General features: G+C 33.4%; 1 protein-coding gene across 3 annotated transcripts in view; it reads right to left on the bottom strand.

Moving 5' to 3' along the window:
* The window catches only part of LOC138715178 (cilia- and flagella- associated protein 210-like), a 30,257-nt gene continuing 14,586 nt past the window's right edge, over positions 1-15,671 (bottom strand). For all 3 annotated transcript variants that reach the window (XM_069847754.1, XM_069847753.1, XM_069847755.1), the window contains 7 exons: positions 12,626-12,810; positions 9,068-9,185; positions 8,418-8,588; positions 8,191-8,312; positions 5,976-6,219; positions 3,937-4,110; positions 1-349 (listed from right to left, as the gene is read on the bottom strand). In XM_069847754.1, the coding sequence (XP_069703855.1) occupies positions 197-349; positions 3,937-4,110; positions 5,976-6,219; positions 8,191-8,312; positions 8,418-8,588; positions 9,068-9,185; positions 12,626-12,810 (1,167 nt within the window). In that variant the 3' untranslated portion in view covers positions 1-196. The remainder of the gene's footprint in view (positions 350-3,936; positions 4,111-5,975; positions 6,220-8,190; positions 8,313-8,417; positions 8,589-9,067; positions 9,186-12,625; positions 12,811-15,671) is intronic.

Here is a 15,671-nt window from a genome sequence, read left to right as displayed (position 1 = left end):
AAAAAGTTGTTTATTAAAAATTCCCAATTTTTATTACATAAAGTAACTGTTACTTTTAAAACAACATTTATTTTCTAAGTATTTTAAGTTCGATTTTAAACTCCAGAAATTTGCATCACAATAGTGAACATATGGAATATAAATTATTTTGGCCATGAGAACTGGGAAGTTTACTAACTTAACTTCAGACTTCATATTATTTTGCTGTTGCACAGGTGCCCATATTTGGTAAACAAGGTCCCCAGTACCGACGCTCTGTTTTTTTAAGTTGTGGACCAATTGGAATCTTGGATTTCAGTGACACTTCAGTCTTCTTTGTGGTGATAAGACCACACTGTTTCATACAATTCTGAAAAGTATTAATATGAACATATAAACACACACAGCTACAGTAGATGTATTACATTTATTCACAGTTACTGTTTTCAAAGCTTCTTTCCCTGAAAGTCGATGGAAAGATGAAATTCGGGAGGAATGCATGGAAATGGGAATTACCAACTGGGAGGAACTAGCAAAAGACAGAACTAAGTGGAAGCATTTTGTGAAATCGACATGGAGTCGGCATGCTCAATAATGTCCTTTGATTTATTATTATTATTATTATTATTATTATTATTATTATTATTATTATTATTATTATTATCATTATTATTATTATTATTATTATTATTATTATTATTATTATTATTATTATTATTATTATTATTATTATTATTATTTACATAGCAGTTTGGTTTCATATCCCTTGAAAATCTCTCTCTGCCTGTCATATGTAACTTAATCGTTCGAAGTTTCATCTAAGTATATGAATTTCTGAATTGGAATATGAATTCAATTATTGTTCTTATTGAATAAGTACACTTAGGCCTATAATTATTATTGCTTTCAAAGCTTCTTTCCTGAAAGCCGTTGAGCTTCTTCCACTCATGTATTCTTTCGTGTTCTTTCAGTCTTGCAATATAAAAATGCCTATTGAGGGCTGATATGTACATCTATTATCAGGCAGTACATCTCACTTGACGATATGTGTCAGAGGAAAAACAATTGTTTGTATACATCTGAAGTCTGATTAGTGTAATATGTAGCTAGTCATTGATGTATGCAATGAAGGGGGAAAGGAACTGGCCACTCTACCCCATTATCTCCTGATCTAGTTTTCTCATGAGTGATGCCTTGTTGGTATCACTTGTGAGGTTCAGGCTTATCTTCGGCAGTTGACTAAACAACAATTATTCACTGCACTTTGTAAATATACAGCAGGATTTCTCGTGTTTTCTGTTGGGAGTCAATGATTTCCGAAAGAAATCAGTAACTAAAGTAACAAGTTACAGCAAACTGTTACTAACAATTGCGGTACATCTGTAAGAAAGTAAAAAAAATATTATATATGGTATTTAGTTAATATTGAGTAGGTATTAACACTAGTGTTTAGGTATTACTATATTATATACTTGTCTTACATAGAAGTAGATGAAACATTACTTTTAAGTATGATCAGGAGTAAGGAATAATTTATAAGCAAATGGACTTACAACTGTACAAGTCTTAGATTGTTACAAGAAAATCCGAGTTTTTGAGTAGAACATGCTCTTATTTTCTTTATGAAAACCTATTGATACTGTGATCTTACAAATAAATGTCCAGAGAAAAGCAGAGGGATCGAAAAATAAAAGCTCACCACTTAAAACGAGATAAAAATATCTTTGAGATTTACATCTGACAAGATAGAGAAACTGTCCAAGTTACGCAACAAAGTTTGAAAACAGCTGCATACGTAACTTTCCTTTGCTTGTTGCTAAAACAAGCCTGACGCCATTTTGTAGGAGAACACGCCATGATCAACATGTGGACACCACAACAGAAAGTTCAGTGTGTGCTATGGCTAGCAGAAGAAAAATCTGTTAAGCGAATACAACGCTGTGTTTTAATACGTGGATAGGTGGATCGGAAGACGAGAACCCATTGCCTGGCCAACCAGGTCACCCGATCTGATTCCCTGGGACTTTTTTTTCTGAGGCTTTGTGAAGGATGCTGTGTAAGAGGAAGAGCTAACATTTTGGAGGAACTGAGGCAACGCATCACAAATGCAGCTGCGCTATGACTCCACAAATGCTACAGAACAATTGGCGAGAGGTTGAATACCATTTAGATGTCTGCAGAGCAACTCAAGGCGCACATATGAGTTGCATTAAGCATTCTCCGAAACTCGGAGAGTTTTTACATGAAGTTACTTAAAAAGGTATGTTAATAAACCATTATTTAGACTTGAAATTATCATGATGTATATTAATCAGGATGCATTACTAGTACAGTTTGAGTGTAAGATAAACCACTCCCACTGACATTTTTCATTCGGCTATTTAACAATGCTGTATCAACTACTAGGTTATTTAGTGTTGATAGAATTGGTGATAGTGTAATGGTATTTGACTAAATGTGCTCGAGGACTGCCATGTGGTTACTTTATATTCGCCTTACAGTTGGAGAAAAACTTGGAAAAGACCCACGCCCAAGCACAGCTCTGGATCAGCAGGCAAACACGTTTGTCATCGAGCTGCACCAATGGCAACCCATTGTTCTATATTCACAATGGAATTTTAATGTAGATAAGAACTGGCTGGTATATTATGCCTGGAGTTCTCTCATTCAGGGATATGCTATAAATCTATAAAATGTCCATCCCAGCACTTTACTTCTCTCCCAAAAGGGAGCTACCTATGTTAAGGATTTTGATTTCCTTAAAATACATAGCCTTCAGCTGGATTTGTCATCCTTGGTTTCAAGTTCGCAGATTCAATCTCAGCCAACGATGATAGATTTTATAAGGCAATAAATTCCTTACTTAGCACACCTTCTTTGTAAGGGAAATAAAACGGGAGGTCTACGTCATTGATACTGAATAATAGCAACTGAAAGTGTCATTAAATAAATATTACTATTACTAATACTGAGCCAGATTTGAACCTGCGATCCTCAGTTCCAAGAACAACTACTAGAATATGTGTATGATATGAGGTCTGTCCGGAAAATATCCAGCTATTTTGAATATCTTGAAAACCATTTGTGTAACCTTAATGTAACTTGGCAGTCAATCAGAGGGGCCTTTATTGCATGTGTGTGTGAACAACTCCTCTCCTGTAGGGCTACATAGTCAGCAGTGAGAAGCTGTTGAGTGAGCTTGTGTACTCTGTAACCATGACCGAATAAGTAGTTAGCAAATCTATATCAAGTTTTGCTTCCAATTTGGATATTTGTTTGTGGAAACTATTCAAATGGTTAAGAAGGCTTCCGGGAATGATTCACTGAGTGAAGCCCAGATTACTGTTTCAAAGAGTTCCAGAGATCTTGGCATGAAACATGTTGTGAAAAAGTTTGTTCTGCAACTCCTATTACAATAACAGAAGGAAATACATACTTAAGATGCATAGAATTTGCTTAAAATCACTAACTGCCCTAGATTTCCTCAAAACAGGCATAACCGAGATGAGTAATGACTTTGACTTTTCACAAAGCCAAAATTGCCACTGAAAGGGAGGAGATTGCAGACCAAGGACTATATTTGGGAGAACGTGACATGACAGGTGAAGGTTATCCCAAAAATGATATTGCAGATTGTTTTGAAAAGTGGAAGAAGTGCTGGGATAAATGTGTGAGGTCTGAAGGGCAGTAGACCTACTTTGAGGAGGAGTAAGGTACCACTTTCCTAGATAGGCTACTTTCCATGTAATATATTAAATGGTTGGATACTTTCTGTACAGACCTTTCTTTTTCTCTTCTGGACGAAGGCCATTCTCAAAAATGTTACACAATCTTCATGAAATAAATCTTCATAAAACAACGCTTATCTACTATCTATCACCATTATTATTATTATTATTATTATTATTATTATTATTATTATTATTATTATTTCTTTTGTGTAGTTCATTAACTCACCATTTCTGCTTGCAATATTGGGCGAAGATAACGTCCTCGTTTCTTAGACTCTTCTATAATTTCCTTAGCATAGTCAAGAAGACCTTGGTCATCTGCATCATACAGTTTCAGTGTTTGTTTGAGTGCTTTTTCATCTTCTTCACGTTCTTGTCTAATAACTTCCTCTCTTTCTTTCTGAAATATATATATTTTGTGATGTTTTTATTCAAGACACAAACAAAACTGAGCACCGTAATTCAATGAAAGACTAAACTAAGCAAGGGGTTACATTTCAACAATTTCATTTAGTTCATCACATCCGTAAGGTAAAGATATATATTCTCTGATCACAAGTATACCTATACCTCAGTAATGAAAACCATTTCCTTTTCCTAAATGCAAGTACAACTTTCTAAATTTCACTAGATAATGCGTTTCCATCCTCTTGTATTAATTCTGCTGGAATTTAATTGATACCCAGAGTCTTGCACTTTTTTTCAGTTTTTCTATTGCAATTTCGACTTGAGAAAGTGTGGGTTCGGGTAAAAATGGCTTTGCAATTTGTATTTGAATACCATCCCGATCATTTCTATTTGAGCTATGTACTTTTAATACCTAGCTTCCCAAAATAGTTTTTCTATCTGTTCAGGATTGAATGAGACCTGCAAGCAAGTCATCATTTTTATCCTTGATCGAGTTTACCCTTGCCTGATATCTTTTCTTAAATTTCTTTATGCCCTTATATAAATCTCTATTCTTACCGGTACTATTTATTTCTACCTCATTCAGCTTTTCTTTCAAGTAATCTCCCTTTCTGTTTCTAAATGTACAACTTGCTTCCTGTCTTTCATTGAAATAATTATCTCTATTCGCCTGGACTGGATCCTGTAAGAATTTCAATTTTATTTGTTTCCTTCTTTCTACTACCATGGAGCAATCTACATCAAACCACTGTTTGCTTTTCTTAGTTTCATAATAACCTATGCTCTGTTATATAGATATTATTTCTGATATTTTCCCTACACGCTATTAATATTTAACTCTTCCTCAACTTCATCGGAACTCCCTAAAGTGGCAAACCTATTTGAAATTTTGACCTGATAATGTTGCTTAGTTTCCTCGTCTTTTAATTTCGGAATATTGAATCTCCTAGTATTAACTTGTTGCTCTATTCTACTGATAGTCTTTCTCTTAATTCTCCAATTACCAAATAATGGTCAGAATCACAGTCTGCCCCTCTGAAGAATCGAATGCGTACTATACTAGCATGCCTTCATTTATTTGTCAAGATGTGATCTATTTGGTTGTATGTCAATCCATCTGGAGAAGTCTACTGTAAGTATATTTATGTACTGGTTTATCCTTATGCGGGAACGTTGTATTTTTCATAATTAGATTTTTTATGTGGCAGAGTTAATTAACCTAACTCCATTATCATTACTAGTTACGTGTAAACTCTCTTTTTCAATAGTCTCACATTGAATAGAATGTTTCAAATTTGCTCAAAGGAAACCAAAATGTGTTCAAACATGCTCCAGGTTCCTTTAGTCCTAATTTCGTTAATCCGGTATTAAATACGTACATTTATAAACTTATATAGTGATGAAATGAGTATCTTTCTCTTTCTGAACTTCCTCCAAACCGCATCATTCTCTGAAAACAACTTTGTATTTTATACATCTATGTATATGGAATTATGTACTTAATATCGGTATTCTAGTTTTATTCAGTAAATCAAGTTAACATTTTAAAATTATTCATAAAGCATGGACAGTTGCTACATCGAATTGGTATAGCACAGAATCCTGATTGTATTGTGTGTAATATCGTGAAATGACTGGAGATCAGTTATACTTTTGTTCTGAAATGCTGGATATTAGGGGAACTTTCATAAATGACTATGGATTCGCTGCAAAGGAGCAACATTTAATAGGCCTGCAATGGAACAAATGGCTCAAGAAGCAAATATCTCTCGAGCATAATAAAAAAAAGTCTAAAGAATTTATTCTGAAAGTAAATATAATGAAAAGTTAGTAAGTGAAATAATGAAATAAACTTACAATCTGCTGTTCATAATATTTCCGAATTTCTTCAATGTCTTTACTTTTCTTTTCTTGCTTCTGTCTGTAGAATTCTTTGTTGGCTTCATTCTCCTTGAATCTCTGCATCATTTCCCATTTCCTTATCTCCTCCTTTTCTTTCTTAATTTGCTCTTCCTTTATTAAGAAATCTCTGTAAGCTTGTATCCTCTCCTCCTTCAGTTGCTGTTGATATCTTAGTTTCTTCTGCCTCTCCTCCTCTGCACTAGTTTAAAATCACATTATAAGTATGTGAAACAATAGATTTCGGTATGTTCGCAGCAATACGTTTTTAATACCAAGAAATAATTTAGGGTATGCTGTTTGCCTGTCTATGTACAGTGGTTTTTGTTTGAAATTAACAACACACAGAGGTGGTTTATTCCAAATCAGAGTATTTTTTGAGACAGTTTACTCTAAATTATATTATTTTGTGAGAATTTTGTTGTATTATATAGAACTAAGTGACGAATGGAATTGTATAGTCCCTATTAAGAGAAAAACAATTTCCTAACTGAAGCTGATTACCGTATCTGAAGAATTATTTTTGCTGTAGATTGTGTCCAGGGAACAAAACAATATTCGACAGGCTACATACATAGTGCATAGAGTTATTTTCCATAAACAATTACCAGTTACTGGTTCTAAGGCTTCCTTATTACACAGCTGTTCTTGTGTACTAGTCAATGGATGTTTTTTAAAAAATAAAGAAATATGCTCAGTATCTCTTTAATTTATAAACTACTAATATATTTTAATATTTCTAATACTTTTAAAACAGATTTCCTTAAATAGAAAATTAATATTAGAAATGATTACAATATACGAATAGCTGTTTCATGTGAATTTGTGAAAAAATAATAACTTATATAGACAGAAAGTTGGTTAATGAAGTCAAATATTTTATTCGGATTATAGAATGTCTTTTGTGTGCAGTCCAGAAAATCTTCAGTAGTGTGCACTGTAAATTATTTCATTCATGTATTTTGAATATTGTAATTCAAGAAAATAAACGAAAAAGGGGATTATCATTCACAATAAGGTATAATAAAAGAGCAGAATTTTTTGTGAAACTTATCATATTATTAATTATGTATAGTGAAAAATTAAAATTGTATGTCATCTACATGACACTGATTTTTTTTATTTTAAACGCAGTAATAATATTTATAGCTTAATAATTTACTGATTATATTTTTAAAATTTACAAGAAAATCAGGAAAGAATGTTGATTCACTTCTTACTAGGTGATTTCATCATAAATCATTTGAACGCAATAAAAACAGAGTAGCAATACGGAGGATAGAAGCAGCATTATTTTGTGAGTTAATTGTATTTAAACCTTGAAATGCTAATACCGGTACCTAACAATGTTCCTGTTACAAGCATAACACAACAAACGTATATATATGAAGACTTGAAAATAATAAATCCACAGTCTTTAAGAGAAAGAGAAAAAAACTACATTTTACTGTCTTGATATTTGACCCAAGAACTGCCAAGTTTGTAGTAATTAATATGCACTGTTATATAAGTGAGTTAGGTTTAATTTTCAAGTACACAAAACTTGTATGCCTCCATTTATCCTTTAGTTGGGAGTTTTCATGATACGGTACTGTATTTACACATTTCCTCTCTTTATTGTCAGTATAATGGTTGCTAAAAATGTTCACATTCAAGATGCTCTATACTCTAAGTTACAATATAATTTTAAACGGAATATTTTTAAATCCGAACACAAACAAGGGTTTTAATGTTATAGTATACTTCTCTTCAGACCAATCAACGACTATGTAGGCCTACTACAAGAAAAATGTGTAAAGTATCCAATCCGTGGCTTGAACAGCCCATGAAGGGCCAAGGCCAACCAGGCAGCTGCTGGCCTTACGTCCACGTGTCTCGAGGTGAACGATTATCCATTCAGAATGGAGGTATTGTTTTGTTAGCTCGATGATCTTCCCAGTGATTATAACTGATTTTCAGAACCGGATTTCACTACCTATCATAGCTCCCCAAATTCATCATGATGCTGTGGGCATCGGTCCCATGTACTGGCTGAAACTTCATTAGAAAATTCCTTTCCCATTAGAACTCGAACCAGCACATATTCCATAACACGAGTCTTAGGCATGATGCTTAGACCAAGATGCTATGGCACAGGACAATAATTGTGAATTATAATATTAGCATATTTTACATTGCTTGTTTTTCTGCAATTGCTCTCTGTAAAAGGATGTCCTCATCTGCTTCCTTCTTCAAAAAAGTTTGAACCAGATGATCCCTTATCTTTCCTCTTTTTTCAAGAGCTTCGTTCAGTAACTGGAATAAAATTACGAAATTAAATTAATTAAAGTGAAAATACGTATCATTTTCAAATGATTATAGTTAATAAAACAAACAGTTCTAAAAGTACAGCATACTAACTTGTTTTTCCTTTTCTTTTCTCATTTTTTCAATACGTCTTCTTGCCTTCCCATATATTTCAATAAGTTTATTTTCTATTTCCTCTTTATGTTGCCTTTCTTCTTTTATTTCTCTTTCTTGATCAAAGAAATCCCTAATCTGCTGCATATAAACATGTTTCTTAGCAGCTATCTGGAAGGACAAAGAATTAAAGAATTTACATTTAAGACCAACTAGGTGGCTTTTTTGTAGGTGAAATTATTGGGGATCATCAGTGTGCTTTTAAAGTCAACCCCTTGACAGGCCAAATAGGCCCAGAGGGTGATGAGAGGTTACAGAGACAATCAGCATTTCATATCAGTAGAGATGTTCGAAATAATAAGCTATAGAAAATTATGGTACCTGTAGCTTGAAATTTGAGGAAAAGAAAGATATAGAAATATTTTGGAGAAAAAAACATTATCATCATCATCATCATCATCATCATCATCATCATCATGCTCGTGATCGTCGTCATCGACATTGTGAATGATTCTGGATTAGGTTCACTAGATCCTGTTCTGATACCCATTGAAAGTGCTCTTGGTTATGATATTATTTTCTATGAGTAATGAATCAAATATACACTTTTGAGACTTATGCAACAGAAGTTTCAGACTAACAACTGTTACCTCTTTCGCTTCACATTCTTCTGCCAACTCAAGTTCCCGTTTTGTATTTTTCAAATCTTCTCTTTCTTTTTCTGTTTCATTTGCTTCCTCTAATTTATTTTTTTCTTTCTCTCTTATTCTGCAAAAAATACAAAGTGAATTTCAAAGTACCACAATGATAACTGTACATAATTCCATGAGACAAGTCAACTGCTAAATTTAGGCGTTCAAGATACAAATCTGGTTCAAACCCCGAGGCCTGTGGTTTCCTCAATCACAAAATAACTGCTGTATAATTCTAGTTATTTACAAGGTAAATACTAATTCCCATTTTCCACTACAAAAGATACAGATATTGTTACGTAAGATTCCAATCTCTACTCATTGTACATGGTCTGCTGATATGGCCATTAAATGATAAGGAAATTAGCAGACTGGCCGATAGATGGCAGCAATGCATTGTTCTACTGAACTACGCCAAGGCCCAATCCACAGCACGGGATCGAAATCCTCTCCTTTGGTTTTGGTTTGTGGATTGAGCCTCGGCGTAGCTCAGTGGTAGAGCACCCAGTGCGTAGAACTGGGGGTCCTGGGTTCAATCCCTAGCACCAGAGCAAATTTTTTTTCGTTATTAATAAATAATAACCACAACAGAGAATTCTGTAGGATAAAAAATTAATAATATCATCACATAGATTAATCTTCTAACAGTACATAACTGTTGATTCCCGGCCACCCAAGTCACTCATATGAGTGCGCTCCTGTATGTTGATGACCAGGGAAAGGATTTATATGTAAATACATATTTACTTATAAAGCTAATATAATTTATATTTTGCATTATCTTTATGTTTCACAATGTGTAGGGTTGAAAAATCCTACTTTTATTTTCCATATTTTTCCATATTTTAGAGTTTAGTACATATTTTCGTTAATTTCCATATATTTTCCATATTTCATATAAAACAGTCCATATTATATTAGGTTTAACAATAAAACAAAACAAAATTCCATTAACTTTTAAAAATACATTTCAACAATAGAGATTTAAACACATGTTCAGTAATCCCTTTAACATCAGAGTTATTTGAAAATTAGCAGTCCTATCAACAATGGGAAAGTAAGTTACAAAACTGTATTAATTTAATTTAAAATTTTTAACAGACTTCAGTTGTGCAGCTCAACAGTTAAATGCCAGTCAGAGTACACATAGGTTCAGTTTTGTAAATCATACTATAAAGACGGTAAATATGCCAAAAGTACGTCATTCAGTCAATTTAAAATCAAAACTAACAAGTTACATTTCAGAATTTAAAGAAGATGGTTTATCAACTGACAATAAAATATTATTTTGTAATTTGTGTCAGTGTGCAGTATCATCTACACAAAAGTTCCTGGTGCAACAACACATTACAACTAGTAAACATCAGGCCAACAAACAACTAAATTCCAAGCAGAGACAATTGTTTTTAACACAACCAACAACATCGAATGTAAGATCTGAGTTTAACATCGACCTGTGCCGTTCTCTCATCTCTGCTGATATTCCTCTCTACAAACTAAAGAATAAGGTCTTCAGGGAATTCCTTGAAAAATATACTCAACATACAATCCCGGATGAGTCAACACTTAGGAAGACGTATGCTCCATCCATCTACGATGAGACAATACAGAAGATAAGAGATGAAATTAAAGATAGTTCAATTTGGGTTTCCATTGATGAGACTCCCGACAAAGAAGGTAGACTTGTTGGTAATGTAGTTATCGGTTTGTTAAGTGAACAATATTCTGAACGAATTCTTTTACATTGTGATGTTCTAGAAAAGTGCAATAACAAAACTATAGTTAAACTGTTCAACGAAGCTATGGGTATCCTGTGGCCAAAGGGTATTATGTACGATAATGTGTTATTCTTTATTAGCGATGCTGCCCCTTATATGGTCAAAGCTGGACAAGCATTATCTGTTGTATATCCTAAATTGACTCATTTTACTTGTGTGACGCATGCATTTCATCGTGTGGCAGAAGTGGTCAGAGACAATTTCCCTAAAGTAGATTTGTTGATTTCATCAGTGAAAAAAGTATTTCTCAAAGCTCCCAGTAGAGTTAACGTGTTGAAAGAAATGTACCCTGAAATTCCATTGCCACCAAAGCCAATTTTAACTAGATGGGGTACATGGCTAGAAGCAGTTGAATATTATGCCGAACATATAGACTCTATTAACAATGTTCTCCTTGCATTGGACTCTGAAGATGCAGTCTCAATTGATACTGCGAAAACAGTTACCTGTGACATAAGTGTGAAGAATGACTTAGCTCACATTCAGCATACATTTTCATGCATCATAAAAACGCTCAAAAGTCTCCAAAATAGGCACCTTTCACTATCTGAAAGTTTTGAAATTATAAATAGTACTGTGGAACAACTGAATCGTGGTAGAGGTAAAGTTGCAGATGCAGTAAGAGCTAAGGTGGACACTGTACTTTCAAAAAACCCTGGATATGAAGAACTACAAAAGGTTGTTGCTGTGATGAGTGGTGAATCAACAGTGAAGATTAACTTGGACTTATCCCCAGCAGACATTGTGAAATTGAATTATGTACCAGTTACTTCTTGTGACGTCGAACGCTCTTTTAGTCAGTATAAATCTATCCTCAGAGACAATAGAAGAAGATTCACTTTTCAGCACTTGAAAGAAATGTTTGTAACCTATTGTTATGGTAACAGACAATAAAAATTGTGTTTTGTTGAAACTACATTGGAAGATAAGGTACGTCCATTATATTTTTTGTTTAGTTTGATTAAAATGTACCAATATTTAACGTACATAGTCATTTTTTTATAATTTTAAGTCCATATTTAATTCCATATTTTGGTAAAAATCCATATTTAATTCCATATTTTGGTAAAAATAACTACATATATATTTACATATTTCATATATTTTTAGTCCATATAAATCCGTTCCCTGTTGATGACATAATATATGTCGAACATGGAGTAGGCCAAAAAGGGGAAAAACTAAAGGAGAGGAGTTCGATCCGGTGCTGTGGATTGAGCCTTGGCGTAGCTCAGTGGTAGAACACCCAATGCATAGAACTGGAGATCCTGGGTTCGATCCCCAGCAATGGAGCGAATTTTTCTCCGTTATCAATAAATAATAACCACAACAGAGAATTCTGTAGGATCAAAAATTAATATCACCACATAGATTCATTCTCTTTGAGAGTGTGTTATTTCTAAAGCAGCACACATTACTTTCAAGAACACATAATGATTATTATTTTCATAAACAATAACAACCATCACGAACTATAAACAGACCTGTGTCAGCTTCATCTCTTAATATTTTCAATGGTTTGCCAGAACTATCTCCTGCCATTTGACTGATTGTGAGTGTTCCTATTGGAATCCTGGAGTTGGGCATGCATGAAGCACATTCAAATGATTATGTAGATATAATTTCTTATTAATTTAACTATACAAATTATCTTATCGAAAAAGGAACAATTGAAGAAGAGAGCTCAAAATCAATAACATACACAATTTGTTCATATGTAGGCCTAATAGGAACTTACTGTGCTTGTAAATCTTCCCTGTGCTTCTGCATCTTTTCAAGTTGTTTTTTCTTTCGTAATCGTTTCTCTTTAATGTACTCTTCTGCATCCTGTCTACATTTTTCTGCATATTCCTTTTCTTTCTGTTCTTCCAGTTCTTTCAATTTCTTATCAAACTTAATTTGTTCTTGTCGTGTTCTCAAGATCTGTAAATTATTCTTATTCATATGTTTGCAATTCATATATTCATATAATTGGTTTCAAAATCATACTAAACCCTCTTTTTATAGGTACATTTAACTAATAACTTCCTGATTTGGACACATTTTTCTAAAACTAAAAATGTACAATAATGATTACTCTGTATACATTTCAGTATTGAACTAAGGCCAATGCGATGAATGACAAAATTTTAAAGACGACCTCATAATAGATCAGAAGAAAGTGAGTTATTCGTAATTACATTATGTCGCCTAATTAGAAAGAGATTTAAATTTTTACTTCGTTTATAAAAATAAATTAAACTTAAATGAAAACCATAAAACTGTCTTATTTCAAAATTAAAGAAACCAGCGCCTGATTCAAGGCAGGGTATTATTTTTATACTTGCTGATATATGAAGTTAGTCATGGAAGATTTACATATTTACGACAGTGTTGTACAGTGGCTCGTTTCTGTGGTCAATGAGATTATGGGAAACTCTCTGTTAATATTCGTAATTTTCAGTACTGTATTAATATTTGCTGGCTTAATTATTGGGGCGTGAGAAGCTATATCCAAATTTTTGGTGCAATTTTAGACTTCACAAGAACTACAGAAGTCATACTGGTATCTCTTAGACATTGCAGTTGCTATGCTTAAGGGATAGTGAAAAATTACCAAAAAACTTGAAAACGTTGAAAGAAAGAAAATTATATGATTATGTCTCTTGACCAGAACATAGTACGAAATGGAAATATAAAAATTGGAAATTTATCCCTTGAAAAGGTGGAATAATTCAAATATCTTAGAGCAACAGTATATAAATGACACTCGAGAGGAAATTAAACGCAGAATAAATATGGGAAATTCCTGTTATTATTCGGTTGAGAAGCGTTTGTTATCTGCTTCAAAAAAGCTGAAAGTTAGAATTAATAAAACAGTTATATTTCCGGTTGTTCTGTATGGCTGTGAAACTTGGACTCTCACTTTGAGAGAGGAATAGAGAATAAGGTGCTTAGGAAAATATTTGAAGCTAAAAGGGATGAAGTTACAGGAGAATGAAGAAAGTTACACAACGCAGAACTGCACGCTTTGTATTCTTCACCTGAAATAATTAGGGACATTAAATTCAGACGTTTGATACGGGCAGGGCATGTAGCACCTATGGGTGAATCCAGAAATGTATATAGAGTGTTAGTAAGTTGGGAGACCTGAGGGAAAAAGACCTTTGGGGAGGCCGAGAGGTAGATGGGAGGATAATATTAAAATGGATTTGAGGGAGGTGGAATATGATGGTAGGAACCGATTAATCTTGCACAGGATGGGGACCAAATGGCAGACTTACGTGAAGGCGGCAATGAATCTCCGGATTCTCTGTCATTTGTAAGTATTAGAGCTAATCCGGTAATTGTTGTATTTTTATATTAGACCTCTGTAATGTTATTATAAGTTTTCAAGTTGTTTATATCATTTTGTCCATGTGTTAGCCCTCTAATGAGAGAAGATTTTGTAAATTAAAGTGAATTATGGTACCGGTAAGGTAAAATATTCGATATTTTTTAATTAAAAGTTTACACTCGAAACAGCATGTTGCTAAATTAGTATTAATAAATATTATGATAAGCTTGCAAGCCGTATTTTGTTGACAAACAAGTTAGTAACCATCCACAGTTTTTGAACGATAGTTTATCGGGAACTATGAATATTCCAGAAAATTCCAATAGGAAGAAGAAGCTTCCCCCCATGTTCTTTGTTGATGTGATGCCCTTATTGCAATGAGGTATCAACTTCTGGACTCATATGTTTTGGACACTAGACAGATGAAGTTGGAGAACCTTATACCAGTAGTCTTTTTATTAAGAATAGATCTTATGTAACTTACACTTAAGTAGGCCTACTCATTGGGCCCATTTAGAGACTTAAGTGAATGGGTTCTTAGAGACTCAACTGCAATCTACATTTATTCATTCAACGGATCTTCCTCATTTCTACTTTATAGCCTCTCTTTGATAATAGAGTTGATCTCACATCAGATACCAGTATCACAAGACGCTCCTGAGCTTGAAATTGAAATTTCAAGGTAAGCCTATCCAAATACTGCATTATTGCACAAAATCACTTAACATGCTATAAAAGGTGAGTACATCTCATGATTAATTTGCTTTTCTTAATATCGTAATAAATTTATCTTCAGAATAGTGACGAGTATGTTCCAACATGCATGTGAAATTAAGTTTTACCTAAGGACAGAAAGCCATCCATTACCTGAGTAACTAGGTATCAGATCAAAGAGCATGATAACTTAGTAGATACCGATTTTTCCACTGCAAATTACGTTTGTTATTGTAACATAATTGTGAAATAAGTGTGAGGTACTTTGATTTGAAATGTAGATATTTATTATTTATCATGTTATTTAATTTTATTGTCCTTTTACTGCTGTTTTTTGTATCATAATATCTTCCATTTTTTTTTATTTCAATCGCAATTCGTTAAGAGAGAGACTATAAATATAACATAGAAATACTTTTCTACAAAATAGTGTAATATCATGCACATAATATTTTATATAATGTTAGGTGACGTAGTCTACACTTAAGAGACATGGTCACGTAAAATTGTCTTATGACACAGTAATTCTACAAATTCAACATGAAGTACCAGTACAAGGCATTTCGATAAGACGTGTCTTCAATGCCAACCAAGATGTGTGAAGAGGAGGACGTATTACCAGTACTGGAAATGGTTTTTACCTTCGTGTACCTAGCACAATAAAAAAACAAAAAGAAGTCCTGGGAGATTTGGGTTCACCCAAGTTCCAAAAACAGAAATAGATAACAGTGTCAGTGATTTTATGACTGATTTG

Source organism: Periplaneta americana, chromosome 15 (genome assembly GCF_040183065.1).
Source record: "Periplaneta americana isolate PAMFEO1 chromosome 15, P.americana_PAMFEO1_priV1, whole genome shotgun sequence".
NCBI lineage: Eukaryota > Metazoa > Arthropoda > Insecta > Blattodea > Blattidae > Periplaneta > Periplaneta americana.
This window is presented reverse-complemented; position numbering and strand designations above follow the sequence as displayed.